The sequence below is a fragment of the Micromesistius poutassou genome (genome assembly GCF_964030765.1).
Source record: "Micromesistius poutassou genome assembly, chromosome: 10".
In the NCBI taxonomy this organism is placed as follows: Eukaryota; Metazoa; Chordata; class Actinopteri; order Gadiformes; family Gadidae; genus Micromesistius; species Micromesistius poutassou.
In genome coordinates this window covers 7955778-7976271 of record NC_140280.1, presented here as the reverse complement: position 1 = coordinate 7976271, position 20494 = coordinate 7955778, and the positions used below count along the sequence as shown (strand labels likewise).

Here is a 20494-nt window from a genome sequence, read left to right as displayed (position 1 = left end):
GTGCGCGTGTGCACCAAATTAAACACGTAAGTGTATGAGAAGGAAATCGAGTCAGTCAACCTGCGATAAGCAGCTAATTCTGAACGAACTCGTCTTCGAGATGGACGTGTTCTAACGCATTTTTAATCAATGAAATGTTAACACAACAGTATATATCTGACCATTTAATTTTAGGGGAAGCCGAGCTTCCCTTGCAGTCGAGAAGTCGCCACTACGAAAGAATGCAATGTATCCAACTAGCGGGATCTAAACAAACTAAGCTCCAGCGAATTACTGCAATGCAGAAGTAGTGGAGAATGGCGAAACACAGCAACTCTAGCCTACTCTCAACCAAAATAAAACTAATCGCAAACCTAAGTTAGGTTACTTTTTAGCAGGATGGAAGTGATGCTGATGCGGCTCTCAGCTAGCCTGGTCGCGCCCACACTAGTGACGTCACGCCTCGCAAAAGCGCTGCTGACTTCTGATGCTGAGTATCAACATTGGAAAGTCGTGCCAACCAGGCTAGCTCTCAGCTGTGCCAGAGCGTTCACAGTTGCTAGGGAGACCACCTGCCGTCGCCGCCCGGTGCAGCAGTGTGAACTGCCCCGTTTTTATAACGTCTCAGCCCGTCTCGTCGCAAGGAGTTGCGAGTTGCAAGCAGTTGCGTCGCGAATCTTTGGTCTGAACTGGGCTTTACAGTCGAGACCAAAATGTGACGGTCAGGATCCAACCAGGTTATACTGGAAGGTAGAAGACGGGTTAACTTAAAGTTTGCATAAAGGCTACAACAACGCATTATGAGTCCTTCATAAGGAGGATATTCAGAGTAAACTTAAAGTACACACATTTGTACGATTTATTTTCAAAACGCAATCGCCATGTTGTATAAATGATCTTACAGGGGTGAGCTTCATGTAGTATATAGTATCTTACAGGGGTGAGTTTTATGTAGAATATAGTTTCTTACAGGAGTGGGCTGCTACCCATTTGGTAGGGATGAGCTTTATGACCAAGATCTAGACGCATTGAAACACTAAAGATAAAGAAGGAAAATGATGGTCAGTCCAGTTGAATGGTAGCTGTTCATGATGGTGTGGGTGGTACGACAACTGTAATAAAAACACCAGCTTTTGAATGAGATGTATATATTTACAACTGAATCGTCAACAACATGACAAGATGAACAGACAGTTCTCCATTCAGCATTCATTCATTCATTCACTCATTTTTATATGATCAGACATTCGTCTAAAAATGGTATCACTGATGAAAAACAATGTGATTACAACAACACTATCGAATGCTGCACAAAGTACAATACTTTAACCTCGTATTGGCGTACCATGTTAACATGCTGCCAGTAAGGGGGTGTCAGCTCTCAAGGGCAGCACACGAGAGCTTCAGAGATGTCAACTCCAGCTAAATAATACATCTGTAACACAAGCATGTCGTTCACCATGTATGGAATGCATTGTTCCCCTCAATACTTTCTGAAAGACAACGGTTGTAAAAGGCGCCCATTCCAGCCCTCAGCTCACCCTTAGAAATCCTAAAAAATCTCACAAAACAAAGTTAAGCAGTATTCTATAATGATTGTTTATTAATAAATAAAGTATAATATAAATAAATATATAAATAATACAAGTAAATACATGATTCAATGAATACATAAACAACCTGTTATCTCATGCCTGTTGTTGCTCAATATTCAACATTGATTTTGACTGTTTCAATCTAGCCATAGTGTTTCATAATTAGTGGAACACAGTGTTCTAATTAGTGGAACACAGTGTTCCACTAATTAGTGGATCACAGTGTTTGACTAACAGCTTTGCTGAATCCCCAGATGTCGTCTCCTGTTCTCTTATGTTAAACCAACTCAATAAGAACTATGTCCCAACCTAGCAGTTACTTGTGTACACTTTGTACTTGATGAAATGTATTCTGCTATTTTGCCTTCGGCCACTCACTCTATATCTTGTTTAACTCTCTCTCTCTTGCTCTAGCTCCTCCTCCTCCCTGCGTCCGTCTCTCAGCAGATGGGCTCCAGCACCAGAACCTTGCACTCTCTCTTGGCGATCTTGTCCAGGGAGAGCAGCGCCTTGTCTGGGGGGGGCAGGTACAGCGGTCTCCCCACGGGGGAGCCCACAGGAGGGGTTATAGCGCGTCGCTCCATGGCACTGCCCGTCCTGCACTCGCACACACAAGTACACACACACGCGCACACACACACACACACAGGCACGCACACACACACACACACACACACACACACACAGACAAATGCACGCAGACACACAGACACAGACACCCACACACACACACACACACACACAGAAACATGCACGCACACACACACAGATACGCACACAGGCACCCAGATAGACACACACACACAGGAATATAAACACAGAATGGCAGCATTTTAATATATTGACTGATAACTGTTGTACCAGGAAACCTTATGATAACACTCTGATTGTATATGTGATATAATTCTATGTTGAGTGAAAGAGGAACTTGCTAACACGTGAGATAGGGGAGGAGCCGACATGAAATCACATCTTTTTCTTTCTTTCTTGGTATCTCTGTACACACATTTCATTCGTCCCCTTTACTTTCTGCTAGTGCTGACTGCGGCTCAAAGGAATTTCTCATTTGTTAACCTGTATAATATATATATATATATATATATTTATAAAATGGGGGGATCCTGGGGGGATCCTGTCAAATAAGCAAAGTTGGACATATTACCGGCTGATCTGAAATGCTCCAAATAGTCAAATAGTATCGTTGTTAAGACAACAGCGGTCTAGAAATGTGAAAAGTCAAAGACAGCTCAATTCAAAGCATGCAGAGTGGGTCTGGGTTCGGCTCCTGAATATCCAGGACAGATGCCGGGTTTACACCAATGTCAACAACATACACACACCATCGTTATAGGAAATGCAATTACGTCATCAACACACGGTTGATGTTACGTGTTAAAAGGAGCTTAAAAAAAAAGAAAAACCACAGAGTGACAGAGACAGTGAAAGGACGTAGACATGGCTGATATCACCTGGTATGTACTGTCCTTTAGTAGTTTATGTTGTGTTGTTGTGTTGGTACAAGCTCCAGATCCTGTCTACATTTATAAAAGAGTTGGTGACTCAGTGACCCTGGAGTGTAACAACGTGATCAACGGCTACCAAGAATGTTCCTCGACCACATGGATCTACAGCAGAAACAGCTCGAAGTCAATCGAGTTAGTGGGTAAAGGAAGTTGGAGACAAGATAATCTCAGTGGATCCAAAGCCTCTAGACTGAGTTTGCAGCCTGACTGTTTTCTGAATATCAGCGATATTAACGTTGGAGATGCTGGAGGCTACGTTTGTCGGCAGTACTATTCAAGTGGATTCCAATATAAGAATGATGAAACCATTTATCTCTCTGTTCTCTCTGGGATCACTCAGAAGGACGACTTCTGGTGTTCTGTGCATTGTTATCAGGAAGTATGTGAGGGTTTCAGTCTGAGATGGTCAGACCAGGGGACAAGCGACACGATGAGAAGTCACCAGGAGATGCCGGGACAATGTGTCGCCCATCGGCCGAACGCACAACCCCTCGACAGCGCAGGGCTCCGCTGCCTTCTGATGGAAAACGGCGTTGAAAAGACATCAGTTGACTTTGCTTCAAAGGATCAGAGCTTTCACCATCACACTAACATCACCTCCAGGGGCCCTGGGGGTATGGGGCCCTCTAAGGAGCTCCACATCTACCGGGCTGTAGCAGTGAGTACAGTGCTACTGGTTCTGATTGTTGCTGTTCTAGTACTCAGACGCAAGAAGAGCACAGGAAACAAGCAGAGCGCCCCAAAGTGTGCAGAAGACCCCGAAGCGATGGGGTCCTTGGGGCAGGGGGAGCCCACCCAATGCCTGTCCGACGACCAGGGAGAGCCGTCTGGTCTACACCTCCATTGAACACAGGACTGACAGCAGGAAGGCAGGGCGTCACAGTGTGGACGAGGGGGGCTCTGATGGTGATGAAACAGTCACCTATTCCACCGTGTTAATGATGGCCTGTTGATTGTTTTATGGCTCATAGGATATGAGAGAAAGAATAATTACTTCCTGTGTTTTAAGAATGATTTTCAGTTGCACGTTGCTGAATATGAATAAAATCTCCTAACATTTAACCAATGGTTAATGGTTTACAGATCTTTACTTGAATTAAAAAGTAACAAATTCAAATTAAAGGAGAAGTGGAAGTTTAATTGTAAATATTTTTTTTATTCCAAAAGCTGTGAATAGATAATTCTGTTTGATGTAAAGAGTATCATAGTTATATTTCTAGCCATGCAAATCATGAACAGAAGCCTGACATTACGTTATAGTTCTTGTTTTTGTTGTTAAGTCATCTTCAAGTCTTGCTCTTCCAACTTTTAGTTGTGATGTCTGTATGAACTGAACTTTAAATGACTTACAAAAAATACATAAAAAATACATAATCAGAATCTCTTGACTAATTCTTGTAACTTACTGTCATGGAAAAATGTATCCCAATGATAATATAAAATGATATATCGTACAAATGAAATAACCTTGTTACTGTTACTTTTTTTAAAGACCTTTATATAAATTGCACCTAGAGATAGCTCCCTTTCTCTATCCAATTGAAAAGTGTAAAGTTAGTTCGCATTTGAATAGCCACTGTAGCCGGCCATTCTCCTGCCTTCTTTGTTGTGTTGATTTCTTATTCCTCAAACCTTATAATTATATACAACCATTGTCACATTAAAGATGCTATGTAAATCGCTGCGTGTCTTTCCCATGATCATGCTTTATCAAACCACACTTTAAGATTAATGACATGTTTCCAACGTGATGAAATGAGGCAGAAGAAAGGAAAAGCAGAGAGTTACTTCTTTGTCTTCTTGTATCTAACTATCGCTCTTTCTCTGCCAAACATGGGTAAGAATTAGAAGATTTGACATATTTACAGTTTCACCACACTGGTACACTACCAGGAAAAGTATTTACAAATCTTCACCAAACATTCAAAGAACTTCTGATAAAAGCTGACGTTTTACTCTATTGGCCTGTGGTGGAACCCGACTGCAGTGGGTCTCTAACATCAGACATCAGTGGACCGCTTTAGCCAGAGGTCCAGAACCCCAAAACAGGTCCAGAACCAGACAGAGGTCTAGAACCCGACAGAGGTTCAGAACCAGAGGTCCAGAACCAGAGGTCTAGAACCAGAGGTCTAGAACCAAAGGCCCAGAAACCGACAGAGGTCCAGAACCCCGACAGGACACACACACACACACACGTACACAGACACACGCACACAGGCACACGCACACAGACACACACACACACGTACGTACATATGTATGCATGCACACGCAAACAGACACGCACGCACACACCCACACACACAGGAATAGAAACACAGAATGGCAGCATTTTAATATATTTTAGAGCAATGACCGATAACTGCATGTTGCACCAGGAAATCTTATGATGACACCCTGATTGTATATGTGACATGATGCCGGGACATCATGTCGGGACAATGTGTCGCCCATCGGCCGAACGCACAACCCCTCGACAGCGCAGGGCTCCGCTGCCTTCTGATGGAAAACGGCGTTGAAAAGACATCAGTTGACTTTGCTTCAAAGGATCAGAGCTTTCACCATCACACTAACATCACCTCCAGGGGCCCTGGGGGTATGGGGCCCTCTAAGGAGCTCCACATCTACCGGGCTGTAGCAGTGAGTACAGTGCTACTGGTTCTGATTGTTGCTGTTCTAGTACTCAGACGCAAGAAGAGCACAGGAAACAAGCAGAGCGCCCCAAAGTGTGCAGAAGACCCCGAAGCGATGGGGTCCTTGGGGCAGGGGGAGCCCACCCAATGCCTGTCCGACGACCAGGGAGAGCCGTCTGGTCTACACCTCCATTGAACACAGGACTGACAGCAGGAAGGCAGGGCGTCACAGTGTGGACGAGGGGGGCTCTGATGGTGATGAAACAGTCACCTATTCCACCGTGTTAATGATGGCCTGTTGATTGTTTTATGGCTCATAGGATATGAGAGAAAGAATAATTACTTCCTGTGTTTTAAGAATGATTTTCAGTTGCACGTTGCTGAATATGAATAAAATCTCCTAACATTTAACCAATGGTTAATGGTTTACAGATCTTTACTTGAATTAAAAAGTAACAAATTCAAATTAAAGGAGAAGTGGAAGTTTAATTGTAAATATTTTTTTTATTCCAAAAGCTGTGAATAGATAATTCTGTTTGATGTAAAGAGTATCATAGTTATATTTCTAGCCATGCAAATCATGAACAGAAGCCTGACATTACGTTATAGTTCTTGTTTTTGTTGTTAAGTCATCTTCAAGTCTTGCTCTTCCAACTTTTAGTTGTGATGTCTGTATGAACTGAACTTTAAATGACTTACAAAAAATACATAAAAAATACATAATCAGAATCTCTTGACTAATTCTTGTAACTTACTGTCATGGAAAAATGTATCCCAATGATAATATAAAATGATATATCGTACAAATGAAATAACCTTGTTACTGTTACTTTTTTTAAAGACCTTTATATAAATTGCACCTAGAGATAGCTCCCTTTCTCTATCCAATTGAAAAGTGTAAAGTTAGTTCGCATTTGAATAGCCACTGTAGCCGGCCATTCTCCTGCCTTCTTTGTTGTGTTGATTTCTTATTCCTCAAACCTTATAATTATATACAACCATTGTCACATTAAAGATGCTATGTAAATCGCTGCGTGTCTTTCCCATGATCATGCTTTATCAAACCACACTTTAAGATTAATGACATGTTTCCAACGTGATGAAATGAGGCAGAAGAAAGGAAAAGCAGAGAGTTACTTCTTTGTCTTCTTGTATCTAACTATCGCTCTTTCTCTGCCAAACATGGGTAAGAATTAGAAGATTTGACATATTTACAGTTTCACCACACTGGTACACTACCAGGAAAAGTATTTACAAATCTTCACCAAACATTCAAAGAACTTCTGATAAAAGCTGACGTTTTACTCTATTGGCCTGTGGTGGAACCCGACTGCAGTGGGTCTCTAACATCAGACATCAGTGGACCGCTTTAGCCAGAGGTCCAGAACCCCAAAACAGGTCCAGAACCAGACAGAGGTCTAGAACCCGACAGAGGTTCAGAACCAGAGGTCCAGAACCAGAGGTCTAGAACCAGAGGTCTAGAACCAAAGGCCCAGAAACCGACAGAGGTCCAGAACCCCGACAGGACACACACACACACACACGTACACAGACACACGCACACAGGCACACGCACACAGACACACACACACACGTACGTACATATGTATGCATGCACACGCAAACAGACACGCACGCACACACCCACACACACAGGAATAGAAACACAGAATGGCAGCATTTTAATATATTTTAGAGCAATGACCGATAACTGCATGTTGCACCAGGAAATCTTATGATGACACCCTGATTGTATATGTGACATGATTCTATATTGAGTAAAAGAGGAACTTGCTAACACGCAAGATACGGGAGGAGCTGACATGATATCACATCTTTTTCTTTCTTTCTTGGTATCTCTGTACACACATTTCATTCGTTCCCTATTAAAAATATGAAAAAAGATAATTGACTTCCACCTCCGAATTGTTTCACTTAATTTATTAGCTTTAGCTTTGGAAATAGCAGCTTGTTTCATACATACAAACGGCAACTCACTCATACAAATGCTCCTCAATTTCATGGAGGTCAAATAGTATTGTTATTAAGACAACAGAGGTCTAGAAATGTGAAAAGTCAAAGACAGCTCAATCCAAAGCATGCAGAGTGGGTCTGGGTTCGGCTCCCTGAATATCCAGGACAGATGCCGGGTTTACACCATTGTCAACAACATTTACTCACCATCGTTAGGAAATGCAATTACGTCATCAACACACGGTTCCCCTTTCTATGCGTTAAAAGGAGCTTAAAAAAAAGAAAAACCACAGTGACAGAGACAGTGAAAGGACGTAGGCATGGCTGATATCACCTGGTATGTACTGTCCTTTAGTAGTTTATGTTGTGTTGTTGTGTTAGCACTAGCTCCAGATCCTGTCTACATTTATAAAAGAGTTGGTGACTCAGTGACCCTGGAGTGTAACAACGTGATCAACGGCTACCAAGAATGTTCCTCGACCACATGGGTCTACGGCAGAAACAGCTCGAAGTCAATCGAGTTAGTGGGTAAAGGAAGTTGGAGACAAGATAATCTCAGTGGATCCAAAGCCTCAAGACTGAGTTTGCAGCCTGACTGTTTTCTGAAGATCAGTGATATTAACGTTGGAGATGCTGGAGTCTACTATTGTCAGCAGTACCAATCAACTGGAGGGAAATATGGAGAGGATGAAACCATTTATCTCTCTGTTCTCTCTGGGATCACTCAGAAGGACGACTTTTGGTGTTCTGTGCATAGTTATCAAGGAAATTGTAAGGGTTTCGGTCTGAGATGGTCAGACCAGGGGACAAGCGACACGACGAGAAGTCACCAGGAGACGCCGGGACAATGTGTCGCCCGTCGGCTGAATGCACAACCCCTCGACAGCGCAGGGCTCCGCTGCCTTCTGATGAAAAACGGCGTTGAAAAGACATCAGTTGACTTTGCTTCAAAGGATCAGAGCTTTCACCATCACACTAACATCACCTCCAGGGGCCCTGGGGGTACGGGGCCCTCTATGGAGCTCACCATCTACCTGGCTGTAGCTGTGGGTACTGGGCTACTGGTTCTGATTGTTGCTGGTCTAGTACTCAGACGCAAGAAGAACACAGGAAACAAGCAGAGCGCCCCAAAGTGTGCAGATGACCCCGAAGCGATGGGGTCCTCGGGGCAGGGGGAGCCCACCCAATGCCTGTCCGACGACCAGGGAGAACCGGACGGGGGTCTGGTCTACTCCTCCATTGAACACAGGACTGGCAGCAGGAAGGCAGGGCGTCACAGTGTGGACGAGGGGGGCTCTGATGGTGATGAAACAGTCACCTATTCCACCATTTCAAAGCCGTCCCGCTAACGTCCCTGAGCATTCATGCAGGTAAACAAAATCCAAAGCAGCTAGCGATGCGTGAGCGTTGTGTTAATGGTGGCCTGTTGATTGTTTTATGGCTCATAGGATATCAGAGAAAGAATAATTACTTCCTGTAGAAGTGTTTTAAGAATGATTTTCAAGTGAGTTGCACGTTGCTGAATATGAATAAAATCTCCTAACATTTAACCAATGGTTAATGGTTTACAGATCTTTACTAGAATTAAAAATTAATAAATTCAAATTAAAGCAGAAGTGGAAGTTTAATTGTAAATATTTTTTTATTCCAAAAGCTGTGAATAGATAATTCTGTTTGATGTAAAGAGTATCATAGTTATATTTCCAGCCATGCAAATCATGAACAGAAGCCTGACATTACGTTATAGTTCTTGTTTTTGTTGTTGTAAATGAACAGTCATCTTCAAGTCTTGCTCTTCCAACTTTTAGTTGTGATGTCTGTAGGAACTGAACTTTAAATGACTTACAAAAAATATATAATCAGAAACTCTTAACTAATTCTTGTAACTTTAACTATATTGTACAAATGATATAACCTTGTTAACATTTTTACTTTTTTCTTTATATAAATTGCACCCAGAAATAGCTCCCTTTCTCTATCCAATTGAAATGTGTAAAGTTAGTTTGAATATTTGAATAGCCATTGTAGCCGGCCATTCTCATGACTTCTTTGTTGTGTTGATTTCTTATTCCTCAAACCATATAATAATATACAACCATTGTCTCATTAAAGATGCTATGTAAATCGCTGTGTGTCTTTCCCATGATCATGCTTTATCAAACCACACTCACCAAAATGAATTAATTTTCATCACTTCCCTTCCTCCTCACCAGTAAGAAGTGCTTTGACTGCAACTCTGTTAACTAACACCTAATTTTAGATTAATGACATGTGTGTCCAATGTGATGAAATGAGGCAGAAGAAAGGAGAAGCAGAGAGTTCCTGTATCTAACTATATCTCTTTCTCTGCCAAAAATGTGTATGAATTAGAAGACTTTACATATTTACAGTTTCACCACACTGGTACACTACCAGGAAAAGTATTTACAAATCATCACCAAACATTCGAAGAACTTCTGATGGAACCCGACTGCAGTGGATCTCTAACCTCAGACATCAGTGGACTGCTTTAGCCAGAGGTCCAGACCCCCAAAAGAGGTCCAGAACCTGACAGAGGTCTAGAACCAGACAGAGGTCTAGAACCAGACAGAGGTCCAGAACCTGACAGAGGTCTAGAACCAGACAGAGGTCCAAACCCCCAAAAGAGGTCCAGAACCCCAACAGAGGTCTAGAACCAGACAGAGGTCCAGAACCAGACAGAGGTCTAGAACCAGACAGAGGTCCAGAACCAGACAGAGGTCTAGAACCAGACAGAGGTCCAGAACCAGACAGAGGTCTAGAACCTGACAGAGGTCCAGAACCCGACAGAGGTCTAGAACCAGACAGAGGTCCAGAACCAGACAGAGGTCTAGAACCAGACAGAGGTCCAGAACCAGACAGAGGTCCAGAACCAGACGTCCAGAACTCTCACAGACTATCTGCTGTAAAGGAGAGATGGTGTTTTTCATTCCCAATGAAACGATTCAAATGTCGCAATGCGCAGAAGCCCCTTCTAGTAAAACAGCAGCCAAGCCCACTGGGGCAGTGATGCACCTCCAGCCAGGACGCCGTACCTCATGATGTGTGAGCGGGACGGCTGCTGGTGGGAGAAGGACTGCGAGCGGCCCAGGCTGGCCTGGTGGCGGTCCAGCAGGTCCCTCACAGCCGGGCTGGATGGGCTGTTCTTGCCTAGAGCCGGAATGAAGGACACACCGTCAGATATACAGTTGTCTGCGCTTCCACCGCGGTCTAAAGACCCACAAAGACTGAGCAGATGAGTCCACTGACGTATGTAAAAGAGAAGGCTTCTTTGACGCGTCCCCTTTGCAACAGCGAGCAGGGAGGAGATGCTGGGTTGCCGTTTCCATTTCCCACTGTTTTTTGTCCTCAGCATAAACAAGTCGGTTTGCAGCTGCAGATGTGATGTAAATCTGCCTTAATGCCTTAGATATGCCTTATTATACGGGTGAAATATATTTATAGATAAACATGTGATACACTGAAAGTGCATCAGCATATACATAACATCCACACTCCATAATATGACATATTAAGAGTTAAAAACATCATCAGTACGAGACCTAACCAATATTTTGTGTCTGATGGCAAATTGTCTTAAACACCCGACTTAAAGGTGTATGTAAGATTTAACAGCTGTTGTTTGAGTGACATTTGCTAAAAATATCATAGCCATCCTTCAGATGTAATTGAGTGAAATGCTTTTGTTTTCAAATGGGTGCATCTGCCTCTGTATGAGCCAATAAAGAAAGACGGCTCCAAGCTTATTCCTGACTAATCATCTCTTCTGTGATTGGTCGAGGGAATCCATCTTACCTGTCAATAACCTCCCCCCCCCCCCACAGTTTAACGTAAGGTTTGCACACTCCAGGAAGCTACCCCTGCCATGTTTTCTCTCTAGCCAGCCACTGGGAGTGACTTCATCTGCACATCTGATCAGTATATTCCACAGGCTAGCTCAAATACTCAAGAGCAGAAGCTCAGATGATTGGTTCTCACGTGAGAGTGGGCGGGCATCAGGGGGCGGGTTGGTCACTGAGGCGGTGAACTGCAGCTTCAGCTTCATGTGCTGACTCAACTGAGGAGGAAGGGGTGACAGAGAACCACATGAGGTCACATTTAAGAGTGGATGGGAAAGTCAAGAAAAGTCTAAATTAAATAGAAGAAACTGTCTATTCCATAGAGCCCCAAATATGTGAGCACATTAATTATTCTCACAACTCAAAATCCAAAGGTATTTTTCTATACACTCCAGATGTATGTGATTTGTATTTGTGTGTGATTATGGGATACATTCACCATAAGTTTAAAGAAAGCATTATCTTACCTATGTAAATTAATAAGTGTAGACAAATCCCAGAGTCAACGGAGGACTACATTCTGTGACATCTGCCAACACTGATGAACCTTGATTGCTTGGCTGACTCCAGGTTGACCCCTAAAGCTGTAAACCTCTCTATACCTGGCTCCCCCATCCTACTTATACTTACTTATTATACTTTATACTTATATAGAGGCAAACACTGCCTGATTTATGAATGGATTCCACAATCACACACACAGTGGTACTGTTAGGTTACGGAATGGGTTAAATTAATGCCTTCTGTCTGAGTAGAAGTCATTGTTATTGTGCTCAAGCATGTCTCATCTTTATGCTAACTCATATGTGGTAGAGGCATTTGTATTCTTTGATTAGACTTGTTTAGACTTAGATTGTGTTTGTCACACATGTAAACTACTGCAAGTGATCGTTGGCAGACAATCTCTCATAAGTAAATGTGGGTTATTACGTCCCTTTTATATCCGTTCAATTTATAAGGTGACAAGTGGATTTCAATCAAAGATGTGATAAAACTGTATTGTTTAAGAGGTCAATTCTACTGAGGGGTAATCTACTGAGAATGCGGATAAGGAGGGTAAGTGTATGTTCAGTAAATGGGACACAGGGCTATATATATGTATATATATATATATATACACATATACATAGGCTGTTGTGATTGGTCAGTGCATGTAGGTGGGATCCACACATTTTGGGTACACAACATGAAGCCTGATTCCCGATCAGAGGGGTGTTCCAAGAACGGAGGTTTAACAAACACAGAGTTAACGCTGAACTCTAGGTTGTCCGATCCTGTGCCGACTAACCCAGAGCTGTCGGTTCCACAGCACCGGTTATGAATTAGTTCAATCAACACGGGGTTGGTTAACACAGGGTTGTGCGCGTTCACGGCAAACCTATAAAGACGTGATGTATGGATCATGGAAATCCTGATCAAAATGGCGAAACGGGCCGCATATTTTACCGATCAAGGTACTAATTATTCTTTTTCCTCCCTCAGCAACTAAAGAATAAAAATGATGGAAGAAAAGTGTTGTTTTATTTTTATTTTTTTTAATGATTTCTGCAAATGTGGTCTCGCATCCTTTGTCAGCCCTTACAAACATTTGCGAATGTGTTCCTCCTCAAGGAACGGGTAAAGTGGGGAGGCATCTCTTTGCGCAGAGTGGCTATATTGTGGAGGACGGCGCATGCAACAATTACATCGCATGCCCGTTCCGGACAAACTCTTAGTCCACGTAGGCATTGGAATCTGGACTTCAATATCCAGAATGTATTTTCAATCTTAACGCGGGTTCTGCTGTGTGCCAGGTTAAATGTTGTCTGTGGTCCAGGAGCGGGATTAGGGTACAGGGTGATGAGCGTCGGGAGGCATTGATACCCTCGATCTCCTAGGAGATCCCCATCGAATTGCCCTGCGATCAAATACAAACTTTGAGCTATCTTGCACAAGCACAACAATTATATGAGGTCTATGATATGTTCATAATGCAACGCACCCTGTTGAAATGTATTGCTCACATTGGATGTGTGCCATCAATGCACCCAATTACATTAGGAAATCCTGAAATATAACACCCAGATGAAAAGTCAACAAGGATAATTTCGGAGCCATTTGGGAACACTTAAAGTAGATAATGCTGACCTGCAAGTTGGTGAAACTCCATGAAGTTACGCAACAACCGCTTCAGCGCAAGACAGACGCACGGAGCGGCAGACGGTAGCTTTGCCTATGTGCTCAGCATCTCCTACACTGTACAAAAAGCTACCCGTCGCAAAAAAACGGAAAGCTATGCAAATTGTTTGTAGTGGGGCAGATCCACGATTGGTAACATTTGCAATGTAGGGTTCGAGAAGGCTATTTAAATATATCAAAGAATCACGTGAAAAACTATATCTCTCCAGCAAAAAGTCATCCGGAAAGGACAATATGTCGAGCCGTGGTCTAATTAATCTCTCTGTGAATTGTACAAATTATTTGCGCTCCGATATCAATAGGCGAACACGTAAAAGCTGCGATAAACGTGGGTTTAAATAGCCTACTCTGAGCAAAACCGGGTTATCTTCCAAACTTAACCTGCGCAAAACCTGCTCCGACCAGGTTTGATTGAGAGCATATGTTTCCATAGCAACTTACATGCCGTGGTCATTTTGGAACGGAAAACCTAGGGTTGCCGCTAACCCTGGGTTAACTTAGCTGGGTAAGTGATAAAACCGGCTTTGTGGAACACCCCTCAGGAGTTCTTTGCAAACCAACTCAGGTTTTGCTGGTACTTGTTTACAAGTGATAATAAATTCTTTGTCTTTCAAACTTGAGCTTTCTCGACCTGTCTTATTTAGTTAAGGTGTTTATCCAGGACATGGCCTCTGACAACGGGAGGTTTGGTACCTCGTACAGGCCGGGCTTGAGGATCTGGAAGGCCACGGTGAAGGACAGGGTGCTGCCCCGGCGGCAGTGGCCCAGGTTACTCAGGGGGGTGTGGCACACCACAGCCCCCAGGTCCGCATCATCGCAGTGTCCCCGGCCTGAGCGGAGGGGAGCATGAGGATCACAGGTCACTCATCTCACCTGGCCTGGCATCTGTCATCTTATGTAGCATGTTGTGTTCAATAATGTCAACACATTTGATCCAGTACAAGCTAATCCAATCCAATCTCACCCAATATAATCTAATCAGTGGGCAGACTAGTCAAGTATCAATCATCTAGAAATCAATCAGAATGTTGCTCTTTGTCCCCCGTACCGTCGGGCGTCCAGACCAGTCGCACAGCGAGGAAGTCCTGTAGGTTGTTGAGCAGGACGTACTTGACCCTGAAGTGCTCCTTCACCCTGACGGAGCTCGGGCAGCTGGCCGTCATCACGAAGCGAGGGCGGTCCAGACGGAGGCTGGGTAACCTGGCAACCAGAAGCTTGTTTCAAAAACAGCAGGAATATATTGACATTGAGAGTTTAAGCCATCAACGTGGCTGGAATAGTGGAGCGACATAAATAAAATCTGTGACGTAAACATATAACAATAAAGCTCACTGAACAGCTTTCATTTTTCCAACTTGACGATATGTCCCCTTATGTATGTATTTAGAACTATTTCGAAAAACAATCACTGATACGTTACAACAGATAAATATCAAATATAGTCGGATTACAACGTTATGGTCATTACAGTCGATCAAGTGTAAAAGAGAGCTCCATTCCTAGTGTAGGGGACTGGGGGCCACATGCCTGTAGTGTGTGTAGATACAGTTGGTGAAAGGCATCTTGGCCGTGGACCACTGCAGCACTGCAACCAGGGGAACCTCAAGCCCCTGTGAATCCATCCAGGCCAACAGAGATAGTGAACGTCAACACACGGTCAGACTCTCTCTCTCTCTCTCTCTCTCTCTCTCTCTCTCTCTCTCTCTCTCTCTCTCTCTCTCTCTCTCTCTCTCTCTCTCTCTCTCTCTCTCTGTCTCTCTCTCTCTCTCTCCACATGTGCAGACACAGACCCACTCCCACCTCTTTGGAGTCATCCTGTGGACAGTCGTTGAGGTGCAGCTGGAACAGGAAGTCGTGCTCCTCCAGAGTGCTGAGCATGCTGGGTAAACTGGAGGTGACGCTCTCCATCTTGCAGAAGGAGGCCATGCCCACCTCTTCTGACTGGTGGCTGGGGACAGACAGACCCTTCATTACAACGCTCTGCCGTTATGAGAAGCAGAAAAGAGCAAGAAAGCAATTAAAAACAGATACTCTCACAGAGCATTTCCCTCACTAGCTAAACCATTCCTCACAAACGACACTCAAATAATACCTATTAAAGCGTAGCTACAGCAACTTTAACTAGAAGCATTGTGCTCACCACACATTGTCCACCAGCATGACAGAGCCGTCGGGCATCATGGGCAGGTAGGAGGAGTTGAGGTTGGGCATTATTCGGACGTCCCTCACGCTCACCTCCTCCTGAGAGGACTCGTTGAGCACTGAGACACACATGACAACACACACCAGGGTTACAGAGGGGACGGGGAAATCACGCGGGTCCTACTGAACCCCACAACCACACTTTACATGAGTAAAGACGTGTGTGGAATGAACGGAAAGGTCATGACCCCAGAGGGGACGCCGGAGAGGCTGACGGCAGCACAGAGTGTATCGGACGGCTGCGTACCCTTCAGGACGGTCAGGTGCTTCCCCGAGACGGTCATCTGCTTACAGCGCACGGTCGGAGGAGGCAGCACCGTCAGAGTGGTGCTCACTGTGAGGGGGGGGGGGAGGGGGGATGGAATTCACAGGTCTAGTTGAAAAACGTTAAGAGTTAACTGGGCTTTAATTATTTTGAGGTTGAATGTAACCTTGTGTTGAATCTTGCGTGTACACACGTTGTGGCAACCCGGCCTCGTCACAATCAACGTGATGCAGAGCACCTGAGGAGCCGGGAGGAAGCCAGCTTAAAAGGCAGGCTTCCACACCCATTCAGGGCTCTCTCGTGGCTGGGGTGAATGGAGAGTCCAGCCGTTGTGGCTGAGTCACCCGATCGTCTTTTAGTTCTTTTTCAGGAAGATATTTTATGTTTGATTAAATGTGCCTTTGTGGCTTGACAACGAAGCGATTTGCGTGCTGTTTGAAGTAAGGTGGGTTCACTCCCTGAGGCGGGTTGCCACAACGTGTATGTGTGTGTGTGTGTGTGTGTGTGGGAGGGGGGGTGTGTGTGTGTGTGTGTCTGTGTGTGTGTGTGTGCATGTGTGTGTGTGTTTGGGGGGATGACTGTGTATGTGGGTGCATGTGTGTGATGGGGGGTGGATGTGTGAGTGTGTGTGTGTGTGTGTGTGTGTGTGTTACCCTGTGCTTTAAAGGTGTTGAGGTCGTGTCTGAAGGTGTGTGTGGGGACCCGTTGCTGGAGGATGCTCAGGTAGCCCTGCTCCTCGACCTCTGCATTCTCTGCTTCCTTCTTCCACACTGTAACCATCACCTGCTCTCACACACACACACACACACACACACACACACACACACACACACACACACACACACACACATCCACACACACACATCCACCCCCCCCACACACACACACACATCCACCCCCCCCCCACACACACACATACACCCACACACACATATCCACCCACACATAAATCCACCCCCACACACACACACACACACACACACACCAGCACATGATATGATGTTTAAAAGGGGTAGAAGAATACAATACAATAGATACAATATTTCTGCTCATTTTCATTCATAAACAGACAGAAAAACAAACCTGACCTTGACCTTCAGAGTATTCACAGGCAGTCTGTCCAGCGACACCGTAAGAGGGAAGATGACCTCATCGCTCAACACTACAGGCTCGTCCAGTGGAGACTAGACAGGGGAGACCAGGAAACATGAAGCCCTAGCTTTCTAGAGGTCACTATCTCTGAAGGCTGGCAATATGGTGCAGAATACAGTAAGTTTTAATAGAGACAAACAAGCATTTCTCTGGCTGCATGAATATGTATTTTCTTTCATTCTAAAGTTCAGGTTGTTAGAGACACTAGTGCAGTTGTTGCTGTCAGTTTCAGCTGTGTTCCCAGGAAGTGGTTAAGGATTTGTTTTAACGGCCCTCTACCTGCACAGGCGCCCTGCGGAACTCCCGCTCCCCGCTGCCCATCGAGTTATGGATGAGCAGCGGTTTGCAGTCGCGGAAGCCACGGCAGCGGGGGTCCACTCTGCTGCCCAGCGCCGCGATGGCCGCCTCCGCCACCGCCATGTAGTCCTCCTCCGGGTCCTCGGCGCCTCTGCCGTCGTAGTCGTGGTGATGCGAGACCTGGTGAGAGCGGTGGCGGCTGCCCTCGCCGGGGCTGACGCTGGCGACGGCGCACAGAGAGCCGGCCAGCTCCCTCCAGGCCCGGCCGCTGGCGGTCTCGCTGCCGAAGCCCAGTCCAGCGGCGCCCCCTGGTGGCAGACACCGGTTACATCGTGAGGAGGAGAATAAGAGAAACGGTGTCAACACAAATCATTCAACACAGAGGAAGGGGATAGACAACCCTTTTGAACGTGGCAATATGATCTGTCTCTAGTTGTACTGTTTCAGCATGTCTGTTTGTATGTATCCTCTTTAGTTTGATAAAGGGGGCCTGAAAGGATATCGGTTGTGACGGGTAGCTGTCCCAGGCAATGCGAATCTTAACGGGAAACATGTCTATACTCTAAACTCTCTCATTCTCAATCCACATGAATGTTTTACCCAGAAGGTCAGTCGGCGTCCCTCCAGTAGGAACATCTTTGCACCGCAGCACCAGGAGGAAGCGCACGGTCTCGCCCAGGTACAGATGACTCCTCCGGGGGAGCGTTCTGTAGCGGGCCGGGTCCGATAGGTCTGAGATGGGAACTGCAGGAAAATACATAAAGTACTCGCATTGCGACTCCATCATTTGCACCATTTCGACGCTCAAGTAAACGTCCCTTTCCTGTCAAAACGACCTGGAGACGGAGAATCTATTGGATACCTCTTTGATAAGGATGGCGATGTTCAGAGTCGCTGCCTGCTTCAGCATCTCCTTTCTCTGATTGGCTGCGGCCTCAGACCACGTGATACACAGGAGACGATGAGACGAGAGGATAAGGGTCCATAGCTTAGGCCTCATGGACGCTATCTGGATAAACATGCTCCTTAATATCTGATCCATTGGCTTGCTCACTAATATTGTGTATGTGGGGGGACCTGGAACAGGCCTACACAGCCCTGCAGTGTAAGCCCTCTTATAGCCTGATGACAGGGTGGAGGAATGAGGACATATCGTAGGCCTACACACGGTCCCACGGTTGTTTGAACCCTGGGCCCAAAACAAACAGGATATACTTAGGCTACAATTGTTTTTTTGTAAAGGGTTAGTAAATGCCTTCAGTGTATAGGCAACGACGAACAAAAAAGACCAAAACAACGTTCACGGGTTACATTTTTCTTTTAAATGTAGACTATACAAGATCGACATATCTCGCCTTTTCATGTCATTAAATTAAGTAATTCAGGTATCTACATAAATAGCAGATATTGTCCTAGGGATCTCTAAACCTAAGAATTGTAATGTTCCTTCATGAATATTATTTAAAAATAACCTGCATACTACATGAAGGGGATTGTTCAAAGGAAAATGCAACAAAAAGCAGAGATGAACAAACTAAAGGGTTATTAGGCCTACAGCCTAAAATATATTTTCTTTTGTTAGCCAATTGGCAGTGAACAGTGCTTTTTTTTATCTGTACATTAAGATCCTTGCCATCGAGGTCACACGAGGAATGCATATGGAAACATAAAAGAGCCTCATATATATATATAGTATGATACAATAAGGCCCTCTCCAGTCCAACACATCAGAACCTCAGACCCCTCGTCTCCATCAGTGCAATACGTTGGGATAAATACCATGCAGCATAATAATTACATTGTACTAAAAATTATTTAAGAAAATGGCCCAAGAAAAAGTGACATTTCAGATAGTAGGAAACCCTTTTTCATCCTCCCGTTGTTCTTGTGGACGACGTCCTTTCCGATCCCAAGCAGTTCTGAGGAGAACATCAGGTCTCTTCTGTTCCGTGCTCTTCATATTACATGTAGGTTACGTTTCTAAAACTAGTCACATCGGGATGGCTGTGGGGTTCATTTCAGTAGATTTCTTTGACCTAAAATCAGTAACTACGGGCTGACATGCAGACATTCATTGCAGAAAATCAGGGTTGCAGCGACAGAGAGCAGCTTTTCAGCACCCCAAAGTGGACGTAATAACACATGACAGTTTATTTACATGTTGCAATGTGAATGTGAATCGTTTCCTCAGCTATTATATGTGAAAGAGCAGGCACATTTAATCATTCGATTGTAAAGTGGTGGTGTGTCTGTCCTCGTCTGCTATGTAGGTCTCTTCCCATGTTGGAAATGTGGTCACACAGAACACAGTGAACATTAAAACAGTGATGGTACATCTTTCCCTTTGCTGTTGCAGAGGCTTGAAGGTGTGTCGCTCCTCACCATTTAGTTTCAATTGTTTGTCCATTGCTGCAAAAACGATGATGAAATTATTCATGCATTTGCGGCTGCAATTGGTTCACACGCACATACACCAACACATACACACACGTGTACATTTTGAAAGCGTGTGGCATTACAGACAAACTGCATACATGTTGTGATTTGTATGTATGTTGTTTTTGTTGTTGTCGTGTGTGTGTTTGTGTGTGTGTGCATGTGTGTGTGTGTGTGTGTGTGTGTGTGCTTGTGTGCATTTGTGTGTGTGTGTGTGTGTGTGTGTGTGTGTGTGTGTGTGTGTGTGTGTGTGTGTGTGTTTGTCTGTGCGCGCATATGTGTGTGTGTGTGTGTGTGTGTGTGTATGTATGTGTGTGCTTATGTGTGTGCATATGTGTGTGTGTGTGTGTGTGTGTGTGTGTGTGTGTGTGTGTGTGTGTGTGTGTGTGTGTGTGTGTATGTG

At 44.6% G+C, this 20494-nt stretch overlaps 2 protein-coding genes and 1 pseudogene across 3 annotated transcripts; 2 read left to right on the top strand and 1 right to left on the bottom strand.

Moving 5' to 3' along the window:
* Window positions 1-2014: 2014 nt before the first annotated feature.
* Window positions 2015-18451, bottom strand: trappc14 (trafficking protein particle complex subunit 14; the record flags this gene model as incomplete). The annotated part of the gene is made up of 13 exons (XM_084473711.1): window positions 2015-2171; window positions 10758-10872; window positions 11701-11779; window positions 14433-14569; window positions 14788-14939; window positions 15267-15349; window positions 15540-15687; window positions 15880-16000; window positions 16189-16275; window positions 16860-16989; window positions 17295-17390; window positions 17638-17963; window positions 18256-18451. 13 exons carry the CDS (start codon window positions 18449-18451, stop codon window positions 2015-2017), a joined length of 1827 nt encoding a protein of 608 aa, XP_084329837.1.
* Window positions 3030-4050, top strand: LOC311353773 (annotated as a pseudogene). The gene has a single exon. The product of its transcript is annotated as an uncharacterized misc_RNA (transcript).
* On the top strand, window positions 8025-9708 carry LOC311354129 (uncharacterized protein; the record flags this gene model as incomplete). Its single annotated transcript, XM_084473928.1, has 1 exon — window positions 8025-9708. The coding sequence occupies one exon, from the start codon at window positions 8025-8027 to the stop codon at window positions 9051-9053; it is 1029 nt and encodes a 342-aa protein (XP_084330054.1). The 3' UTR covers window positions 9054-9708.
* Window positions 18452-20494: the final 2043 nt, after the last annotated feature.